At 41.5% G+C, this 22,204-nt stretch overlaps 1 protein-coding gene across 1 annotated transcript; it reads right to left on the bottom strand.

The window, feature by feature from the left end:
• Positions 1-261: 261 nt before the first annotated feature.
• On the bottom strand, positions 262-707 carry LOC122805828 (protein cornichon homolog 1-like). Its single transcript, XM_044076086.1, is given in 2 exon segments — positions 262-511; positions 513-707. Coding segments are annotated over 2 exon segments (435 nt in total). The 3' UTR covers positions 262-271.
• Positions 708-22,204: the final 21,497 nt, after the last annotated feature.

Below are 22,204 nucleotides of genomic sequence, written 5' to 3'. Positions count from 1 at the left end.
GTATTCATAAGTATTACTTTCAATCACATAGCATTTCTATTGAGAACATGGAACTACTAATGAGCAATAGGTGAATGACACACTATTCACTTATGTATATATTTTTTCTTTGTTATGCATTTATTTTTTGTATACAATGAGGCAGTACACAGAAGTTAACTCTTATATTACAGGCCAATTTTGATTGCAATATTGTTTCTGGAAATCCACCTTCTATATAGTATTTGTTGATCTGGCATGCAGATAACTGGACAGGTGCCTGCAATGGATCTTAAGAACTCACCAAGACATATATCATTCCATATAAGTAATCGAAAAATGATAAAAGATAAAACGTTAGTTTGTACCATCCAGTCTTCTGACAGTATGCTAAAATATCAGTGTTCATGATGGTTGTAAGGTCATATAATCCTGGTCCCCTCATAACAGGCCTACTCATGTACCACCACACATGGTAGGCCAAAACTGGCATATTAAGACCTAATGTCAGCCATTCTGCTGGACAAAAAAAACATGACACAGTAGTTATAATGGATGAGATACTCTGGAAGCACCAGTGGTTTTAGTATATTACACTGCACTATTGGATTCTTGTAATCAGTCTTCAGTTCATTAAATGCTATTATGTGCCAAATTGAAAAGAAGATAAGGATAGCAGCTAAACGTTGAGATGACATATAACAATAGGCTGCAAATGTGGATGCCATCTTGTAAAGGGTGCCTCTTCCATATTTTATAAACTTAATTTCCTGATTTTGTTGAAAGCAACCATTTTACTGGGAATCATTCCAAAAGTAAAGGGAATTTAATGGTTTAAGGCTCTGAGCTGTTAAGAAGCTGCTTCCTGTAGGCCAGGCTACTGTGTTTGATAGTGCTTCCAGGTCACCTCTGAATGTCATTTAGAAGGACAGACAGAAAACCCTTCCATAGGATCATTTACTCTAGTTCTCTTTCTCTCCAGCAGCTAACAATAGAAATGTGACTGCCTACTTTTGATGGTCAGCATTAACCTGTACATTTTCTTTACTTTGCTTCTTTTGATTTTTATAGTTGGCCACCTTTGATACAGTTTGTTTTAAGGAATTTTAAATGACAGGCTTGAAAATGTAGCTGAGTTAGTTGCTCTTTTCAAAGTAATAACTAAAGTTCAGTGTTCTGTGTAAGAAACCTGACCCCTGTGATTATCAGGTGTTACATTGGATGAGCTGGTTTGTGCTGCATTCACAGTTTTAATACTATAGCTAGAATCGGAGTCTTGCATGTTAATCTTCCTTCTCCCAACTCACTGACTTTTATCAATCACACTAAAAATGCAAAAATACTGTTACAAAATGTCATAAGAAAACATGTACTTTAGTAGAAAATAGAGTGCAGAAAAAATGCAAAATCAAATACTGAAAGAAAATTAGGAGAGTAAGATGAATTTTTTTGAGGCATTCTTATTTTGTAATAAGAAGAAAAGAACTTAAAAGTAGTATGTGGGTTGAGTTTTCTTCTTCATTTGCATGATCTAAAAAATAATTTAAAAGCCTTGTTTTTGTTCAGACTCCCAGCTGTAGCATCAGGCTGACTGATGAGGCATGTTTAAATACCAATGTTTAAGAGACATTCCCAGGATTCATGAATGGCCAATTTCCGTGCAGGAACAATGTAGGAGTTCCTGCATGGAAAATGTCTGCCGAGTGATCCAGGAAAGTGCCGTTTTCACATGTACGAGTGGTCCTACACTGTTCCTGCATGGAAAGCCATGTGGCATGCAAATCACCTCATTTGCTGGTAAAAACCATGCAAATGAGGTGATTTTGTGATCCATGAAGCTGGCCGGACTTCATGCAGGATCAGTGTCAGAGCAAAAATGTATTCAGTTAGTAACTGAATACATTTCTGCATCTGAGCAAACGGAGGCATGACACCTCATGGAAAGCATGTTTTAAAGTCAAACACACATGCTGATGGCCAAATATAAGGCCATTGACATTAATAAATGTGCATTTCTTTTAAAAATTATACTTTTTTTTTTTTTGGCCAATCACAGCCATTTAAGCTTAGGGCAGTGATGTGCAAATGGAATCGTGGCAAAAATATAAAAAAAAAAAATGAGAAAAGTCAATTTTAAGATAATTCTTCATTTTTCCGTTATAGTCAATGGCATGCAGAATGTAAACAATACGAGGGAGCACTGGTTGTCAAGGAGAAAGGGTCCATCTAAGTGCAGTAACTAAGGACTTACACACTGGGGTATGCAAACAAGGGGAGTTATACTGAATCACAGATTTTCTCAAAGTGTCAACTTGTACCTAACCGTGTAGGTGCAGCAATACAACAGTGCAAGTATAAGAACTGAATGACTTCATAAGGGGGTGTGTCATGCTTGCTGTAAGCTCATTGGAGCTCTGTGGCCCGTGTTTGCCTTTAGATAAGCACAGCTAAGGAAGGGGGTGTGTCTGAGGCTGTATTGTCTTAGACCATGAAATGCAGTTCGCATCCAGGGAAGGATATTTCTGCTTAAACTTGCTTGCATTAGCTAAATGGTTGTGCACGGTGCACAGGGGGCCTAAAAAAAACAAACAAACACGGGAAATAGCAGCACTGTCTACATTTGAGCACTGGGTATGCGTGGCATGCCTCAGGGCTTAAATAGGGAGGAAGTAGGAAGGGGGAACAGCAGAAGGAAGGCAATCAAGAAGAACTAGCATAGCTGGCAGGCGGAATGTATCAGTTTCAGCCAATTACACAGGCAGCAGCCCAGCACACTAATATAAACTATGCAAACACTCTACAGATTGTTTTTTCCCACAAACTCTACACCACCAGTGTACACAGACAAGGGAATTTTAACTGGCAAAATCAACTAAAAATGTTAAAGGCTGCTGCTGCTTTACTCCATCAATATGTGATAAAGACTGAGGGCAGTGAGGAGGAGAATGCTGACAACCAACCCACAGTAAGGAGGAAGAGAAGAGTGTACAGACCCAGGGTAACCTACCAGGCTTACAAGAGCTGGAGATAGTAGAGCGCGATAGGGTGGACAGGGATTTCTGCAGCAGATTGCTGACCTGTGTTGGCCACGCCTTACACACAGAACTAATAGAGGGGAACCCACCCAGATATGTCTAGGCTTAAGAATACTAGCCACAGGTACCTTCCAAAGACCAACTGGGGATATCATGGGGGTCTCACAGGCATCGGCATCCAGGATACTCCACTAGTTCCTGGATGCCATGACACAACATTCCAATGAGCACATATATTTCCCCATTGCCTGTGAGGCACTGACCACATGTATGCATCTCTTCTACCATATAACACAATACCCTGAGGTAGTTGGTGCTATAGACTGCATGCACATCCACATCAAACACCACCCGGTGAGCGGGGCAGTGTCTACATAAACTGCAAGGGCTTCCTCTCCATCAACTGCCAGGTCATGTGCGACGCCCAGGGCATTATCATGAATGTGTGTGCTGGCAGCCCTGGAACCTATCATGACTCCCACATCTGGCATTGTTTACAGTTGTATCAGGCATTTGCAAAGGGGACATCCCATATGGCCATCTAGTGGGGGATGCTGGCTCTGCACTGGAGCCGTGGCTCATGACACCCATCAAAAATGCACACAGACCTGAACAAACACAATAATGAGGCACACACACACACCAGGATCACTGTAGAGCCTGTTTTTGGGGTGCGCAAGTCATGGTTCCGCTACCTTGACATATCCAGTGGAGCCTTGCAGTACTCTCCAGCTACATGTACACAAATGTTCATAATATGTGCCATGCTACACAATGTGATCCTGTGGAAACAGCTGCAGCAGGAACAGCACGGGACAGGACCACACAGCCCCCTTCCATTGCCAAGAACAGCACAGGCACAGTGGGACTCAGAGGAGGAACAACCTGAGCCTGCCCCTGTAGGCAGAAGGAGGCATGCACAGTATGCCCAGGCCTTGGCAAAGATGCAATGCATAGCACACACATTGACACTGTACGTACCCAGGGACTGATACCTCTCTCCGACTCACACATACAGTAAAAGAGATGCCAAACATGACACTACCTGAGCTTTACCATATATAGAAAGTGTACTATGTGCATCCAACATAGTCAGCCCTCCAGCACCGTCCTTAATATTGGCCCAGCAACAAGGTAAGTCACTCTTCCTATCAATTACTGAATGGAGTAGTATGTTCTCATACTTATATGTATGATATGGATGCAAGCATGTGAGGGAATTGTGTGGCTAAATGGGATAGCAGCAGACAACTATATGGGATAGCAGGAAATTCATAACAAATACTGGTGTCAACATACTTGGCAGCACTACACAAGGTGACAACCCCCACCGTAGTACTTCTGATGGCCCAAAGAACTGTGGGTGTCAATAGGTCACACACATGGATGTCAGTGAGGGTCACATACCTACCAACAGCCTCACCCAGCAAGACAGGTGTAGATGAACATGAAGAAAGGCCAGGCTAAGGCCCCCAAATGATGGCAATGGTGAACAGCCCCCCACCAGACCTACACAGACATACTACAACAGGTCTGCCAGCTGCATTCTAGTTCTGAAGGGTAAGAAGTCTGAAACTGAAATATATGCCATTAAGATCTAACGTGTACACTACTGAAATGCTTCCTGTCTGCATGATAGGTCACAATACAATACGAAATGGAAGGCAACAAAGTAACCAAAATACCATTACAGTCATTTCAAATGTTAAAGTCTGCAGGTGTGCACCCCCCAATCCCATATAGAAATGCAGTAACAGATGGCCTGCCGCTCTCTCAAATGGCCTACAGTCCTCTAGCAAAGGCCCATTCCTCACCCATAGTGCCAATGTATGGAATGTCAGGGGGTCCCAACTAAGAATCTAACACAGCAAGCAGAAAAAAAATGCAAGGCCATGTTGACAAATGCCAGTAGCATGCCTCTCCATGTCCTACTGCAAGTACTGTGGATCAGGCCATAAATACTACTGGGATAAAGGCCCAACTATAGGGATACCTCTGAGATATTGCTTACATAATGTTAGGTGGAGCAGAGAATAACAGAGGGGGGGGGTATAGACACATTGATGTCATGGAGTGTGTGAAATCTGAAACTCTAATGTCAGCCCATACTACTTTCAACTGCAAACCCATGAATGAATAGCCACAAAACCGCTTGTAAACCACAATGTGAAGGTAAACTGAATAGATACATGAGTCCTGCCTCTGGATAACCTGGGTGTATCTGTACAGCTGAGCGGTATGGCCCCAGCAGGATATGGCCATCCCGTGAAGTTGAGAAAAGCACAAGGAGGGGAACCCCAGCCAGCATACTAACAAGGTGCTACACCATTTACACAGAACCAGCAGTTTATTGTCTGTAACTACCCCTCCACAATGACAGATGTGTGCCAGAATGTGTAGTCTATGTGCCTCAGAATATTGGCCTCAACTTCATTCATTTTGTATTTCCCAGTAAGTAACTGTGAGCAAAGAATGGTAACTGTCAGTAGCTGATGTCATGACACATCACAGTGTAAAACAGTACATATGTCAGAAAATCTATGCTACAACCAAACATGTCATGCAGTCAGCACAGACAGCAATAGTTACAGTATCCCCCATATGTTAAGCCCATTGTGTCTCCATATTGGCAACCTGTTTACAGATATCCTGCAGAAACAGTTTGCTAGGTGTAGCTGTAGCATACAAAACCCTGGACTGGAGTCCAACCCTCCCTGGAATGGATGCACACACTCAGTATAGAAGGTCATGCTGGGCATGCTCCTATACTTAGAGAAATGAAGCCCATGTCTCACAACACAGTGGACTACAGATATCGATTATTCTCAGCTGTCTGTGCACACACACCAAATTGTACACCATTGATACATCACACACACATACATTGGATAGGAATACTCACACATATCTAAGGCCAACATAATATAATATGTCAAACATACACACACAGAGACCTGGGAAAGAGAAATATAGACAGTGACAGAGAGAATCCCATTATGAGGCCTCTTCCACCCACTACACATCCCATTGGCCTATATCACATGATGTGCTGATGTCATTCACTGTAGAAATACCGTTGGTTAGCCCTCAGCCCTATAGCCTCAGTGGTGCTTGTGATAACTGTGTAATACTACAGTACAAATAGGTATCTATGTAGCAGTTGTAATCTCAGTTCTGTCAAATGTAAAGTTGTGTGTGAGTGTGTGTGTGTGTGTGTGTGTGTGTGTGTGTGTGTGTGTGTGTGTGTGTGTGTGTGTGTGTGTGTATGTGTGTGTGTTTCTGTATGAATGTGGTTAAGGCCATTCACACTCACTAAACTTCCCTTACACCTCCTTAAGCACTGCTGCTGATGTCACTTACCTTCAAAGATACCTTTGGACAGCTCTCCAACATATAAGCTCTGTTGCACTTGCGATAACTGTGTAATACTATAGAGTAGCAAACTAGTTGGGTAGGTGTTCCAATCCTGATCTTAGCAACTGTGTAAATGTGAGTGTTTGTGTGAGAGAGTGTGTATCCTTGTAGAGACCTGATTTTGTTGTCATTCCCACTTACAACACTTCCCTTACCCCTCCTTTAGCACTGCTGCTGATGTCACTCACCTTCAAAGATACCTTTGGACAGTTCTCTAACATATAAGGTCCATGGAGCTTAAGATAACTGTGTAATACTATAATGTAGCAAAGTAGTTAGGTAGGAGTTCCAATCCTGAGCCTGGCAACTGTGTAAATGTGAGTGTTTGTGTAAGTGTGAGTGTTTGTGTGAGACATTGTATGTATCCTTGTAGAGAACTGATTTTGTGTTCATTCACACTGACAAAACTTCCCTCACCCCTCTTTTAGCACTGTTGCTGATGTCACTCACCTTCAAAGATACCTTTGGACAGCTCTCCAACATATAAGCTCCGTGGTGCTTGTGACAAGTGCATAATACAATAGTATAGCAAACTAGGTAGATAGGAGTTCCAATCCTGATTCTGACAACTGTATAAATGTAAGTGTTTGTATGAGAAAGTGTGTGTATCTTTGTAGAGACCTGCTTTTGTGGTCATTCACACTTACAGCACTTCCCTTATCCCTCCTTTAGCACTGCTGCTGATGTCACACACCTTCAAAGATACCATTGCAGAGCTCTCCAACATGTAAGCTCTGTGGTGCGTGTGATAAATGCAGAACAATGTAGTAGCAATAACTCCATAAGCAGGGGGGGGTGAATCTCATTCCTGGCAAGTGTTTTTGTGTGTACATATTTATATATATATATATATATATATATATATATATATATATATATATATATATATATATATATATAATGATTTTGGCCCCATTTACACCCAGTACACATCTCACTTCCTGATATTAGCAGTCCTGCAGATGTCAGTCACCTTAGAAGTACCTGTTGGCAACCTTAAACCATGTAAGGTCAGTGATGCATGTGGTAAATGCGGTCTGAAAAGATAGTTAGATAAAGGTTTGAACCTCACTCCTGGCAAATATAAATGTGTGTAGGGTAAAATATTTTGTGGAATCTCTCATCCACTACATCACCCAATGCCAGTATTTACAAGAGCTGGTAATGTTCCTCACCTTAGAAGTACCTTGGGAAAACATTCATCCTATAAGCTCTGTGGTGCATGCAATAAATGCGTAACACTGTAGTAACAATACATAGCTAGGTAGGGGTTTGAAATTCAGTACTGGCAAGTGTGTGTGTGTGTGTGTGTGTGTGTGTGTGTGTGTGTGTGTGTGTGTGTGTGTGTGTGTATATGTGTGTGTATGCGTTTGTGTGCGTGAGTGTGTGTGTCTCTCTGTCTGTCATCAGTATCTTGTGTGGGGTTGGTGTAATTGTGTAATAACAGGATCCACTGGGGGGTTTGCTAAATTATTAAGTTGAGAACCTAGTATATGTCACAATGTCCACATTACAAGGCCAACAGTTGTCAAACACCATAGAGGTTGGTGTAGACAATCCAGAGCCCTAAATGTCTAGTGCCATTTGCAATGATTACGTGGCAGTATGGACTAGTGAACAATATAGGCAACCCTTCTAATACTCAGAAACCACTCTCCACCCATGAATCATACACAAACACACTTGGCTAGGCTAAAACCACTATATTGGTAGTTCCCCTGCATATTGCCTCACAGACAGTATCCATGGTGTGATTGCACTGGACTATATGCCTGACCACAACAGAACCACTGACATCAGAAAGTACTTTGATGTGTTACATCTCCTGACTGTGTGTTATACAGAAAGTAAAATGACATGACACCCTGTTCCATCCACTCAGTAGCCTAATCAATGTATACAGTGGCTCTTTTGCCATGTTCCCCACTGGAAGCCTGCAACAACTGTAGAGTCTGTAAACATACCCCACATAGGGAATACCATGTCTTATACACATTCCCTGCATGGACAGATGCCAATAACTCCAATGAATACCCGTATCATTAATGCAGGTGCAATCGCTACCTTGGTTACATAGCCAGGTCTCACCAAATGAGGTCAGGAATGCTACATTAGAGTATACCAATCTGTGCACACAGCATGCTGCAGAGACCTCAAGCACACTGCCACACTTCAAAGAACATGCATGTGGGACATGTGCACAACCCAGACACTGTCCATGTTATGGAATATAAATCACATACATGGGAAGCAGTGCACATCACTGGCCACCCACAATATAAATCTGGATGAGTGGATGGGAAATACAATACCCACTCCAGTGACTATACTCCTGAGCCACACTGGGAACTATTTTCATGTGGCCTGATGGCAGTGTATTCCCTTGGGCTAGTCTTGTAGAGCCTCCAGGGCCATTTTCCCACAACATACCTATGAAGCAATGAACCTATGCATCTCAGTACTGGCAAGTGTGTGTGTGTGTGTGTGTGTGTGTGTGTGTGTGTGTGTGTGTGTGTGTGTGTGTGTGTGTGTGTGAATAGTATTCCCAGTGTGTTTGATTGATTAATATATCCTGTGGGTGTGGTTATTAGCAATTGGAGGTGTGTCCAAACCAGAACATATACCATTCTCCATTCTACAACAGATGTTGTAGATCAACATATACCTATGTACAAACCTAAGCCCTATAATCTGTGAGGCGTATGCAATCACTGTGTTAAAGACCCGGGATTACCATGCACATATTGTACCCTGCCTATGACATGGTGGATGTGTTACCACACTGCCATACCCCATGGCCTTGCTGCAGGGCTATATTCAGGTGACACACACATGTCTAGAATGGAAATTGGATACAGCACGTGAGAACATATTCACCCAGCACTTCACTAGTGGGGGAAGAGAGGGGTAAAGTTGGCACTGAATGTGTTGCCAAGACTGTGGCCAATATCTGTTGTCTCAGGATAGGTATCAGCATTGTGCAGTAACTCACAGCACTTGTGTTTAAAGGTGTGGGGGTTGATGATGTAACTATCAAAGGCTGTTGTGACTGTCATCAGTGTCTGCTGCATCTCTGCTGTCATAGATGCCTGTCGGGGATTCCATGAGAGATCCAAAGTTGTATTTGAGGCTAATAAGGAGTTTAACAGTTATGGGACACCACCTTTCCCTGCAACAGTGTCCTCCTTCTGATGTACACTTTAGTTATAGCAGTGGACCATCACATTTCCTCCCAGTGTTTGGAGGACAGTGTCTGGGTTCTGTTGCCTCTGGCTAATACAAGGCATTCATGTACCTGTTTGTACAGTGTCTATGTGTATGATTCCACAGTCATGCAGCTATTTTCAATTGCCATGGGTACAGTGAAGACATCCACCCCATGTAAATTCAGCTTTGGAGAGGTTTTGCCAGATGGTTATCTTTGTGGGGGTGTGGCTGACATGTTGAGTTCCATGTTGATTACAGCCTGTGTGAACCTCACCATGCAGGGATTGACATCTGTGGAAGAGCAACAGTCCCATACTTAAGTGGTCAATACAGGTCAAGGTTGTTGCATCATCTACCAGGGGTCAGTATGAGCTTGGCTAGGGCAATGGAAATTATGAATCCCAGAAGTGTTGGGCTACTGTACTGGTGTGGCTACATTCACCAGGTGATGGAGGGGTAGTTGAAGACTCGTGTTATGTCAGTGTTATGTTGGACCATCATAGATGGCAGCGTGTTGAGGAATGAGCATTGACAGTCTAAGGACACAGATCTGGACCCATAGGAGGCTATGGTCTGGATTGCAGTATTACCCCAAGGTCGTTGTACCAGAAGTATCTCCAATGTGTTATGATGGGATACAAGTCTGGTGGTGTTTCTATCCATAATGAATATGGAGACAACACCACCTGTGTGTGGTGTGGTCCATGTTTGGGGGCTGACAGCTGCGGAGTGTGTCATAGCCGGATACTGCAAGTCTGCTGTCTACTGCTGTGAACCACCTATCTATTACAGTAGCTATATGTTCACCACTCCAATGACTGCTAGGAGTGACTGCATCCTGACAGTAAGATGTCCACTGTTGAGCAGCTTGACCCTCGGATTGCATACATGTGTAGCTGTTATGGTGGTAACATTAGGAACACTGTCTAATAATCCACTATAGGGGAGGCAAGACACTTGGGCAGTACCTGGCAATCCAGCGGTGACAGATATAGGACATCCATGGCAAGTCTATGGGTTCTGTCAATCATGTCATCCCAAGCAGAAAGGTTCTGGATCCCCCGAGAATGACACATAACATGTAAGCCAATGTTGCAGTCAATCATCTGTTGAAAGTACCGCAGCATCATTCTGGGTGACAGTGGTACACTGCCCAAGGCTACTGTCACACCTGCCTGGACCACATAATCATAGAGTTCATCCATGTTTCCTGTCATGTGGTCAAGTGAAGTGTGTCCCAAGTCATTCATACCCACATGGATACAGAGTGATACTCGTAGTTGTGGAGTGACATGACTGGCTGTGTCATGTGTTAGATGCTGGTATGTGATACATATTTGTCTGTTACCTGCTCCATATTCAATTTAGTGAGTGGGATGTTTGTGCCTCAGTATTGAGTTACTCATGATCAATGTATTGTGCAAGGTGGTTAGCCTTAGGCACTTAGGTTGGGAGCACGCTGTGTAGGTTAAATATGTGTCCCTTGGCATTTGCCATGTCACGATGTCTGAGCAGGTTTCTGCCTTGCTGGTCTGTGGTGTTTAAGTAAATGTCTATTGAGTGCCTCTGGGAAGGTGGGTGTGTGGCTTTTCACTGCATGTCATGGCTGTCAAAGTGGGTGGCATGGTGAGCTACATGTTCAACATGGTGTTTTGCAGGTGCTGATCTTATCCTCTTGACCTACTAGTCCAGTCTTTGCTGGAGAGTGCATATGTCCACATTGGTTGGCATATGGTTAATCCTCACAGGTCTGAGTGTTTGGACTTTAGAGGGGAGGGTTGTCTGTGTACATGAGGCAGTTGCAGCATTGCCCCAGACTAGACAAGTACACCAGGTTAATGGGTGAAAGCACAGATAACCACCCTTCAAACATGCCAGGAGGGGTGGACATAGCTAGTAAGTACTTGGGCTACATCTGTGATGAACGAGTACTGCTGATGGCTTACAGGTGTGCCACACTTCTTGATACAATAACCTGGTGAGGTGTCAAGCCATAATGCTAGTTGAAATGTAAGACACAATGAACTAGCATGATGTACAGATGGAACAGATGACAGACTGTCTGCCACCTGTAATACTTTACCACAGCTGTGCAGTTATCAGCAGCTTGGACCATGTGACAATCCATTAAGCTCTGCAGCATGTGCTGTAACTGAGTAACACTATAATAGACATACCTAGATAAACAGGCATTCTAATCACAATACTGGCAAGTGTGTATGTATGTGTGTGTGAATGTCTGGCTCATACCATTTTTGAGCTGTGTACTACCCTTTACACTTACCTTCACTCCAATTTAATAAACCTGTTGATGTCATCTACCTTAGAAATACCTTTGGAAGACGTGGAAATGTATAAGCTCTGCGGCTCGTCTGATAACTGGGTAGCACTATAGTAGAAATACCTAAATAGGCAGGAGTTCTAATCCTAATAATGGCAAGTGTGTGTGTATGTATGTGTGTGTGAATCATGTACTGTATGGCTCATACCATTTTTGACCTGTGTACTACCCTTTACATTTACCTTCACTCCAATTTAGTAGACCTGTTGATGTCATCCACCTTAGAAGTACCTTTGGAAAAGGTGAAAATGTATAAGCTTTGTGGCACATTTGATAACTGCGTAGCACTATAGTAAAAATACCAAGATAGGCAGGAGTTCTAATCCCAATACTGGCAAGTGTGTGCATGTATGTGTGGGTGAATCATGTACTGTCGGGCTCATACCATTTTTGGCCTATGTACATCCCTTCACTCCAATTTAGTAGACCTGTTGATGTCATCCACCTTACAAGTACCTTTGGAAGAGGTGGACATGTATAACATCTGTAGTGCATCTCATAACTGCATAGAACTATACTGGCAATACCTAAATAGGCCGGAGTTCTAATCCTAATGCTGGCAACTGTTTGCGTGTGTATGTGTGTGTGTGTGTGTGTGTGTGTGTGTGTGTGTGTGTGTGTGAGGATCATATCATGTGGGGATTACGCTATTTTGATGTGTATACCATACAAGGCTGGTGACCTCCTCCTGCTGCCATTACTTTATATAGTGTGGTGCCAGCATCTGTCTCGCATGCAGCAGGTTAAACCATTGTACATCCTCTGTACAGATGTGTCTGGAATATCCATATGTTTGAAACCTATACGTGGTTGGAAGTGGTCTGTGTGCCTTAACAATGCCCATGTATGTGATATTATAGCCAAACAGGCCACAGTGAGTGTATTGACACATATGGCAGTATGAGATATCATGCCTGTCTAAAACATCATGCTAATAGGACGTCTGCTGCCCTCAATGGTGGCTAGCCCTGTAGGTACAATACATGAGTCTAGATGCTTGGTTTTACAAGTGAACTGTACCTGTTATGGGTCACATTAATGGCTGGAAGAGGTGTGGACTGTCATATTGTGGTCTTAATTAGTATGTAACAGGAACACCTTGCATCTTTAGAGGGGTGTATACAAAATTTATATCCACTGCATACCAGTAATGAGTCATGCATGACTCTACCTTTGGTCGTTTGTCCAGAACAATTTGCTGGCCGCTGTCCAGACATCTTGGCACTGACAAGTTGTGAGGTATGGTACAGGAATGTTGGATTCATGTCAGATAGGACTCAGTGGTGACCACTGTGATGCAATACAGTTAAACGCAGCACAAATTAACATGCCCAGCAAGCAATATACCTATTACATAAAGCAATACAGCTATTACTGATGGTTGTGTGCATGGTAAATTGCATGCACTTCACATGCCTGAGGTATTGCCAGGCAACAATAGAACAATGTCATACTCACCAGCTTTAGGCTGCTGTTCCATATGCAGACCAGAGGGTCCTAGGTAGCTGTGAGAGGGAGTTATTGTCAGCAGATGCACATGTGGCTTTGGTACAGGATGGAGGCAGCATGTCTGTACATCTACAGTACTAACCGCAATAATACACAATGTCCTGTCCTCACCATAGATGTATAATTCTGTGCATTAAAAAACCCCATCCACAACTGCAGTCGGACCTGACACATGCCTGTAGATACAAGACAGATACATGTATGTCTGATACATTAGTGTACTAATCCCCACTTGGCCCTTACCTGCATGCTCCTTATCCAGTGTGTGTGTGTGTGTGTGTGTGTGTGTGTGTGTGTGTGTGTGTGTGTGTGTGTGTGTGTGTGTGGGTGTGTGTGTGTGTGTCTGTGTGTGTGTGTGTGCAACCCACCTCCACTATGCTTCCTTCAGTGTCATGGCTTGTGCGTTCGGCGTATGGCCCGAGTGTGGTGAGGAGCTCCTCGGTGGATGTTAATGGGGGCTGGATGGTTGGACCCCCACCTGTGGCTAGCCGGTCCCTTGGTACAGCAGCAGCCCCTTGACAGGGATAACATTTGGGATCGGTGGCCTGATGCTGCACATGCTCATAAGTTCTGCTGTGCAGGCCGGCGTCATTTACCCTGTGGACCACACTGTTCCACAGGTCAGTCCTCTCCTGCACATCATCTGCTCTCTGTCAAAATGACAGGGCATAATGTCCAATCACATATTGGGTGATGATGTCTGTTTCCCAACAGAGAATGCTGATAGATGAGCACTCTGCATGTTACCTGGAAGACATAAACAGAAAGAATGTCACAGGACCTCTTATGGTTGTCAAAATGCACATCAACAGTGGATATTACTTGCAAATAATGCACACTACACCGAAACCCTCCAAGCTATCATTGCTATAGCAGCTTACATTACACACCTGTCCCTGAGCTATCTTATTCCCCCCAATGTTGGACACTTGATTACATAATCCTCTATCCTCCTTTCAATTCTGTGTAAAGGGTTGACAGTGGATGGTGTGTGGATGGTGGCAGGTCTGTGTTTGACTGTGGTGTGTGATGGAGCTCTGAGCACATGCCTGAGTTCATGTAGGAGGCAAACACTGATGTTATTATGCCTCATAGAGATATGCTGTTGTTGCCATCAGTAGGCAATATGTACATGCTCACCATTGCTGAGGGGAGGAGTGTGGTTGATGTGCCTATCTCCCTGTACAATTGGGGTAGACAGGTGGCGATGTTCCCACCTAATCTGTGTGATGCAGGTTGCCTATATCCATGTCGTGTGTGTATGAGGTGTTCTTTACTCCCAGTACAGGGAGAATTGTGTTGTTTCATCTGAGACTTATAACATATGTGGAGACATGGTTGCAATTGTCCTTGGTGGTGTGGATATATCCGATTCATAGTCATAGTCAGTCTTACAGGAAGTCACCTATGAACTTACATGCTTGTTCAGATATAGGTGAACTTGCTTCAAAGTTGTTGCCTGCACCTAATGTGTCCCTGTACAGCCAATGTACCAACCTATTATGTGGTTTGTGTATTGCTGATGTCCACCAAAGGGGATTACCCTACCCTGGTGGAGGCTGGATATACAGGTCAGGTACTGCTGTGTCCATATAGCAACAGTGGATATAAAGGATACACACCCCTGATACACTGCCTGGTATTTGTGCAATTGGAACATGACACCACAATAACCCATTTCATACCAATTCCCACTTGTAGTGTGACCTATAGCCTGTACAATTGAATTAAAAACATAACAACTGCGTCTGTGAAAACATATGGAAATAATACACAGTACAATAAACCAGTTGAATGAGTGCGCACACCCTTAAACTGATATGTTGTGTACGCACCTCTTGAGATGGTTACAGCATTCATCCGTTTTGGTCTGGACTCTAACATCATGGCACATCTTCACTTGGCAATAGTTGGTCACCCTCCTTGAAACACCTTTGATTGTATTTCAATGGAAAGGTTAGGGGTTACATGAAGATGAGAAACATTATGAAATGATCTGTGGTCTGACTGTCATACAGAACACATACCTGGCATTCTAACAGGGGTGTGTAGACTTGTACTATCCACTGTATATAGGTGTTGATATAGCTGGTAGTGGTAGGCATGGACAGAGGGTCATAACCCAGGTGGGCATTTCTCTGATTAATAGTTGAATATCATGCCTACTCTAGTACCCATATCAGTGTCAGGGCACTGCAACAACCAGTATCTGCACACATTTCTGTCTGTTGTATGGACTGACACTGATATTACACACATGTGCAAAATGCACAACCTATGTACCTGCATGCTTGACATCCATGTGATTTAGTTTTGTGCCTTCTAGCTGAACATAAGCATACATACATACATGTGCTCAGGGGATACCTGGTATACATTTCTGGTGTATGTTAGTATGGCACACTGTAGTTACAATCTTGCACTCAATCATACTTCTCAACCTGTTACAGCAGTATGTCTGGACAATGGCACACATACATGGGTGTCAAAGGGGACATCAGTGTTGATACTGTATTAATATAGCTGCACCATACATTAGTACGTTGATTGCACAGTAGGGTTTGACATCAGTTTAATAACCTGGAAGATGTCTAACAGTCATAAGTAGGCTATTTTATTACAATGTAATTGCTCACAGACCTGCCAATGATTTGGCTGACATAACACAGGTATATGTGTATGTGACTACAGATATCAGTCACAAATGTGCTCATTTTCCAGCAGAACACTGTACAGTTGAATGTTATTAATTCAATATATAACATGCAGCTCAACACACATGTCTGCAACATTACTTTATTATGCACATGCCCTCTATAGATCTCTTAGCTTTACAAGGCAAACATGTGTCATACTCATAATCACAGGTAACATGGATATGGAAAACATGCCATTAACTGGCCTAACAGTGGCACAGTCACAACTGTTTGACAGAAACTCCTGCAGTTGTCATATATGAGCTGTCCTTTCCCAGGGTGAGTTAGGCTCCTGAGCTGTGATCCCACCTCACAACCTCTCAGAACATCATATCTGGACAATGCCTAAAATGATGGTGGGATAAATATTGACATACTTTAAATATCCTTGTTACAAACATAGGAAGTTCGTAGAATGATACATTTAACATTATGGTGAATATTCTTAAGGATGTGGAGTCCTAAACTCAAGTGTTTGTCATTACCTGATGACTGGAATCCTCAGCTATTTTCCAGAAAAGTAGAGATCTCAGGAGGAACAGACAAAGATACATGATGGTAAAATGTGGACATTATGTGAAATTCTGAACAGTCGAGAGGTATGTCTGTGATATTTCCAACTGTAGAGAGGGCCAGATGCTATGGCCATATCAACTGTTTAGCAAGAAATTAGTACAGCATGACTTGTTGGGACGTATATTCCTCCAAATCATATTTCCCATTATTCCAGGCCAAGTACTACATTCAATTACTTGCTTACATGTTCCACTTACCTGTTTTCTTTCTTCTCTTTTCCACTTTATGTTTCATTTGTTATTTCTCTCTCTGTGCACTACAGGGATAGAGCTGGTTTGAATAGGCGGCAGCTTGTTTTTGTAGGTGATGCTCATGACCAGGTGGTGGCCTGTGCACCTATCGGGGTTTCTCACTTGCTAATTGCATGCAGAGCAGCTGTGTAGTTCTTTGAATAGCCAATGTCATGAAAACACACTCCTATAAATGAGTACTCCATGTGGGTGTTGGCCCTTTCCCTTAATTGTGAGGAAGACATCTTGGAGTTGTGTGAGCTACTACCTCTTACAAAAAGACTTGTGGAGACAAGCCAAATAATGGTGGAGAAGGTTCAAGACTTAAGGGCAGAATGTGAGTATTGTTGTTATATGTTTGGAATACTGCTATTTTAACAGGGTTTGTCTGCACATGCTACTTCGGCATGGGTTTCAGTCTGACAAAGTTCTGTCTCTGCATAGCTCTCAACTGTAGGGCCATCCACATAATGGCCACATATTAGCCTGTTATGTATGGGCTGTTCCCCAGACAGGTGTTGTTCTTGGCAAATCAGTAGCATCCTTTGAAGATTGCATTATGTAGATGGTAACATCCATTTGTTTTTCTGACTTTATATCCCTCAGAAAAGATATGTTACAACAAACCCTGTAACACCAGCAACTTTCTCAGTGTATAACAACAATAGTTCATGTATGGCTGTGTATATGGGCTTCTGTCCATCAATTATGTCAGGCTTTGTCCATATGTCATACAGTAGTAGGTGGATAGGTATATTGGTCTATCATTATTTAGTGCTGTGATTCCTACTGAACAGAATAGCTGGGAAACATGTTGAAGTCTGTACATTCAAGAGGTTGTTGTATAGAGAATGTTCCTAGATAGCCTTGCAACATATTTTATGTGGGGGACAGTAACACATACATGTGTGAATTACTTGATGGTTGTATTTTTCTTTGCTATGTTCAGATATTTTATTTGTTTTGCTAAGAGGCTGTTGTATGTCTGGCCATTATGTATGGCCTATCATGATTTTGTAGCAGTGTACTGTTCATTTATTTATTTGGACTGGGGGGGGGGGGCAGATGTGAGTGTCATGATTGCTTTTGTATCTAGCTGTGAATGCTGCCCCAGTTGTGGGTAGTCTATCAGCAGCATATGTTTGTATGGGCATTTTGGGACATGTATGCATATATATATATATATATATATATATATATATATATATATATATATATATATATATATATATATATATATAGATAAAAAAAGAAATATAGAAAAAGGTACAAAAAATGTGGCAGATGTAATTTCTGCAATTATATAGATAGTACTTCTAAGCTTGAACATCCTGACCAGTTAAAAACATGAGTTTGGCATCAATGCTACCTGTGAAACAGAGCACCTAGACTATTTGGCCCATTTCACAGTGTGCCATAGTTTCTATGTAGGGAAGACAGACAGGTGTCTGAAGGAAAGAATACATGAACACATTTATGCTATTCATAAAAAGAACAAAGTGAATGTTTTGGCTAGACACACTATTAACAATTTTTGGTGATAGGGAGAACATATGAGAGTATGGGTGGGACCTACAGAACATCGATGAAGAGCTTGAAGCTAAGTGGATAGTAAGACTAAGGGCTGATAGAGGACATGGATTAATTGAATATATACTCCTGTGTCCTAAGTTAAAGTCTAGGCAGCTTTTTAGGTAAGATGTGCTGTGGAATTGTTTTGCTGGACTGTACCACTGATGAGGGTGAAATTGATGCAGTTGCTATAGATTTGGCTGGTCTTAAAAAGAAGTTGCTAGCTCTAGAAAAAGACTTGTTTAAGCTGAAACAAGCACAATTTAAAATGTTCCATATTGAGGTTTGCCTCCTAGAAGGCCTTGTTCCAAGAGGCCTTAGAATTTTAAAAATGCCTGCTTATGTGAACTGTGAACAGGAGTTACTTGCTGGCTGGCAGAAAGTGAATTTAGCTGCCAGTACCTCTTATATTAAACTGTTGATTTTAGCTGCAGAGAAAGAGATACAGGCATATACTCTGTCAGCTGAAACAAAATATGCTGAACTGCTTTCCCTTTTTGAAACTAATCTAGTGGATAAATATTTGCAAGATGTCCTGGACACTATATCAGCTTATGAGCGCAAGCTGACCAAACAAAAATTGAGGAAAATAGTCCGAGACTGTCGTGATTTTGAATCTGGGCATATTTTTTCCTGGCCCGGGTTCTCAGAAAGCAGAGGCGTTTTGAATGAACCAAGAATGACCTCAGAGGAAGCTTCAGCCCATGATTTACAAACTGCAACTGTGATTGACAACGAGGGCATGCCCAGGAGTGACATCACAGCTGTTACAATGCTGACCATCATTGAAGATAACACCACTAGTTCAACAGCTACTGTTTCTTCAATAAATTCACATTTTTTAACTTTAAATGGAACAGGAGCTAGACAGAAGACATTTGAAGTCAAAGCAATGGTTCATCAGTCAGATGAGAAGATGATACCTTCCAGAAGAACTGACTTGAACACTAAATTCCCTTTAGGGCAATGTCACCTGTCCTTTCCTTTTCCTGTGAGGGATTTAAATAGGGTGAATGACTGGCACCCGAAAGGAAGGAGCAGAAGTTGACAAAAGAGAAAGACAGACGACCAAATGATGAACCAGGGGAATATAAAGAAGGCCTTCTTCAAGCAAGGCTAGTGTGGAATCTTTCTGACTATGTTTTAAATGAGAATGAACTCAGTGTTTTACAAAAGGGGCTCCCATACATTCCCACAAGGTACTGTGATTTAACAGATGCTATTTTTGACATCAAGTGTTTTACTAGAAATGTGATGTTAAAATTGTTACATCATGAAGGTAAAAATGTTATTAATATTAGTGTCAATACTTTTAGGAAACCTAGTCTGTATGTACCACAGCTAAACCCTTTATTAAATGCTTTTGAGCAACTTTGCATAGATTATTTTTTCAAGATAGCTGATGAAAGTTATAACAGGAATAAACATGGGTTTAATTTAAGTAAGCAAGAACATCTTGCTTTGAAAAATCTGCAAAAGAATGAAGACATTATTATAAGACCTGCCGATAAAGGTGGCCCTATTGTAGTGTTGAATACAGTTGCATACAATAAAATGATGCATGAAATGTTGAATGACAAAAACACTTTATGGGAAAATTAAAGCCCATCAAGTTAAACAGATGTCCAGTAAGGTAGTCACTAAATTAAAGGAGATATGACATAACAGGTTGATTAGCAAGGATATGTTAGATTATTTTGTTGTTGAACATCCCACCACCCCGGACATACAAGGGTTACCTAAAATTTATAAAAGTGTAAGGTGCCCCCCTATGCGTCCGATAGTATCTGGAAGGAATTGGTGCACAGAACCAGTCTGAATATACTTAGAGAAAATTTTAAGACCTAAGATTAACAATATACAGCATATTTTAAGAGATACAGAACATTTTCTTATGGATTTGTTTAAGTATACACAAGACTTTGAGGTGATGCAGGAGACATATATGGTAACCCTTGATTTGGTGTCTTTATTTACAGTGATACCGAATGACATAGGAATAGAGAGCATCTGCACTTTTTAAGGGAGATGTCCATGGTTGAATACTATAGAGCAAGTAAGTCAGCTTATAAGTATTCTGTTAGAGAACAATGTTTTTGTTTTCGGCGGAGATCATTATTGGCAGTGTAATGGCATAGCTATGGGCACCTCATATGCCAATAGCTATGCAAATACCGTAATGGCAGTGTGGGACACCAAGTTTATATTGAAGGGTCCCTATGCAGACGGAATGCATTTTTTGAGGAGGTTCGTGGATAACCTCTTCATTTTGTGGAGAGGAAACACTGAAGAACTGGAGGAGTTTGTATAATATAGTAATCAAACCTAAGTATTTTTGAAGTTTACACATACATATTCTATGAAAACAATAAACTTCTTAGATGTTAATGTTGAAAAGAAAAATGATGGCACTGTGGTCACTTGTCTGCACAAGAAAGAATGCCATGTAAACCATTTATTAGCCAAAGATAGTATGCACCTCCCATATATTTTTGAAATGTCATTCAGAACCAGTTTTATAGAGCTTCAAGACTGAATGTGACAGATGAAGATTTTGTTCAAGTTGAGCAAGCTAGTAGTGATTTATTAGAAAGGGAATATCACATTAATGATATACAGAACAGCATCAAGGAAGTGAGTAAACAGAGATGTTTAAAGGCCAAACCATATTTTTCTAGGAGTGAAGACTTTAGAGAAGGACACAATAATGAGCAGAAAGATAATATTAGAGAAAAGAAACAAAGTAGAATATCATTATATCACTCTAAAGATGCATGGATGTATAAGAATGTGATAGAGAAACACTGGAATATATTGAGACTAGATAAGACCATTAGTAGTTTAATAGATGTGAAACCTAAGTATTCACTGAAGAACTATTAATCTTTGAAGAGACAGCTATATCAAACTAAGGTTAATTATAGGAAGCATGGCCCTACAAGGTCAGCTATAGAAAAAGGTACAAAAATGTGGCAGATGTAGTTTCTGCAATTATATAGACAGTACTTCTAAGTGTGAGCATCCAGACCAGTTAAAGACATATGAATTTGACAATGCTACCTGTGAAACAGAGCACCTAGTCTATTTGGCCCATTGCACAGTGTGCTGTAGTTTCTATGTAGGGAAGACAGACAGGTCTCTGAAGGAAAGAATATGTGAACACATTTATGCTATTCATAAAAAGAACAAAGTGAATAATTTGGCTAGACACACTATTAATAATGATATGGAATGTCTTAAAATTTTGGTTGTAGGGAGAACTTATGAGAGTATAAAGGGGGACTTACGGAATATCACTGAAGAGCTTGAAGCGAAGTAGATAGTAAGACTAAGGGCTGATAGAGGACATGGATTAAATGAATATATACCCCTGCATCCTAAGTTAAAGTCTAGAAAGCTTTTTAGGCAAGATGTGCTGTTGAATTGTTTGCATAATAAATTATTGACTTCTTGTTACAGGCTTGTATGTGTTTTGGAGAACATAAGTGGAAATGTAAATATGTGCAGAAATATTATGTGCTTGTTATTGTACACTGATATGTTATGCAATTTTGAATTACAATTTAGATATTTTATAAATAGGTTTTCAAAAGTGTATATATATATATATGTTTCAGACTTCTAGTTCAGTTGATGGCGTGTACC

This window comes from Protopterus annectens, chromosome 7.part0 (genome assembly GCF_019279795.1).
Source record: "Protopterus annectens isolate FY-2018-M chromosome 7.part0, PAN1.0, whole genome shotgun sequence".
In the NCBI taxonomy this organism is placed as follows: domain Eukaryota; kingdom Metazoa; phylum Chordata; order Ceratodontiformes; family Protopteridae; genus Protopterus; species Protopterus annectens.
This window is presented reverse-complemented; position numbering and strand designations above follow the sequence as displayed.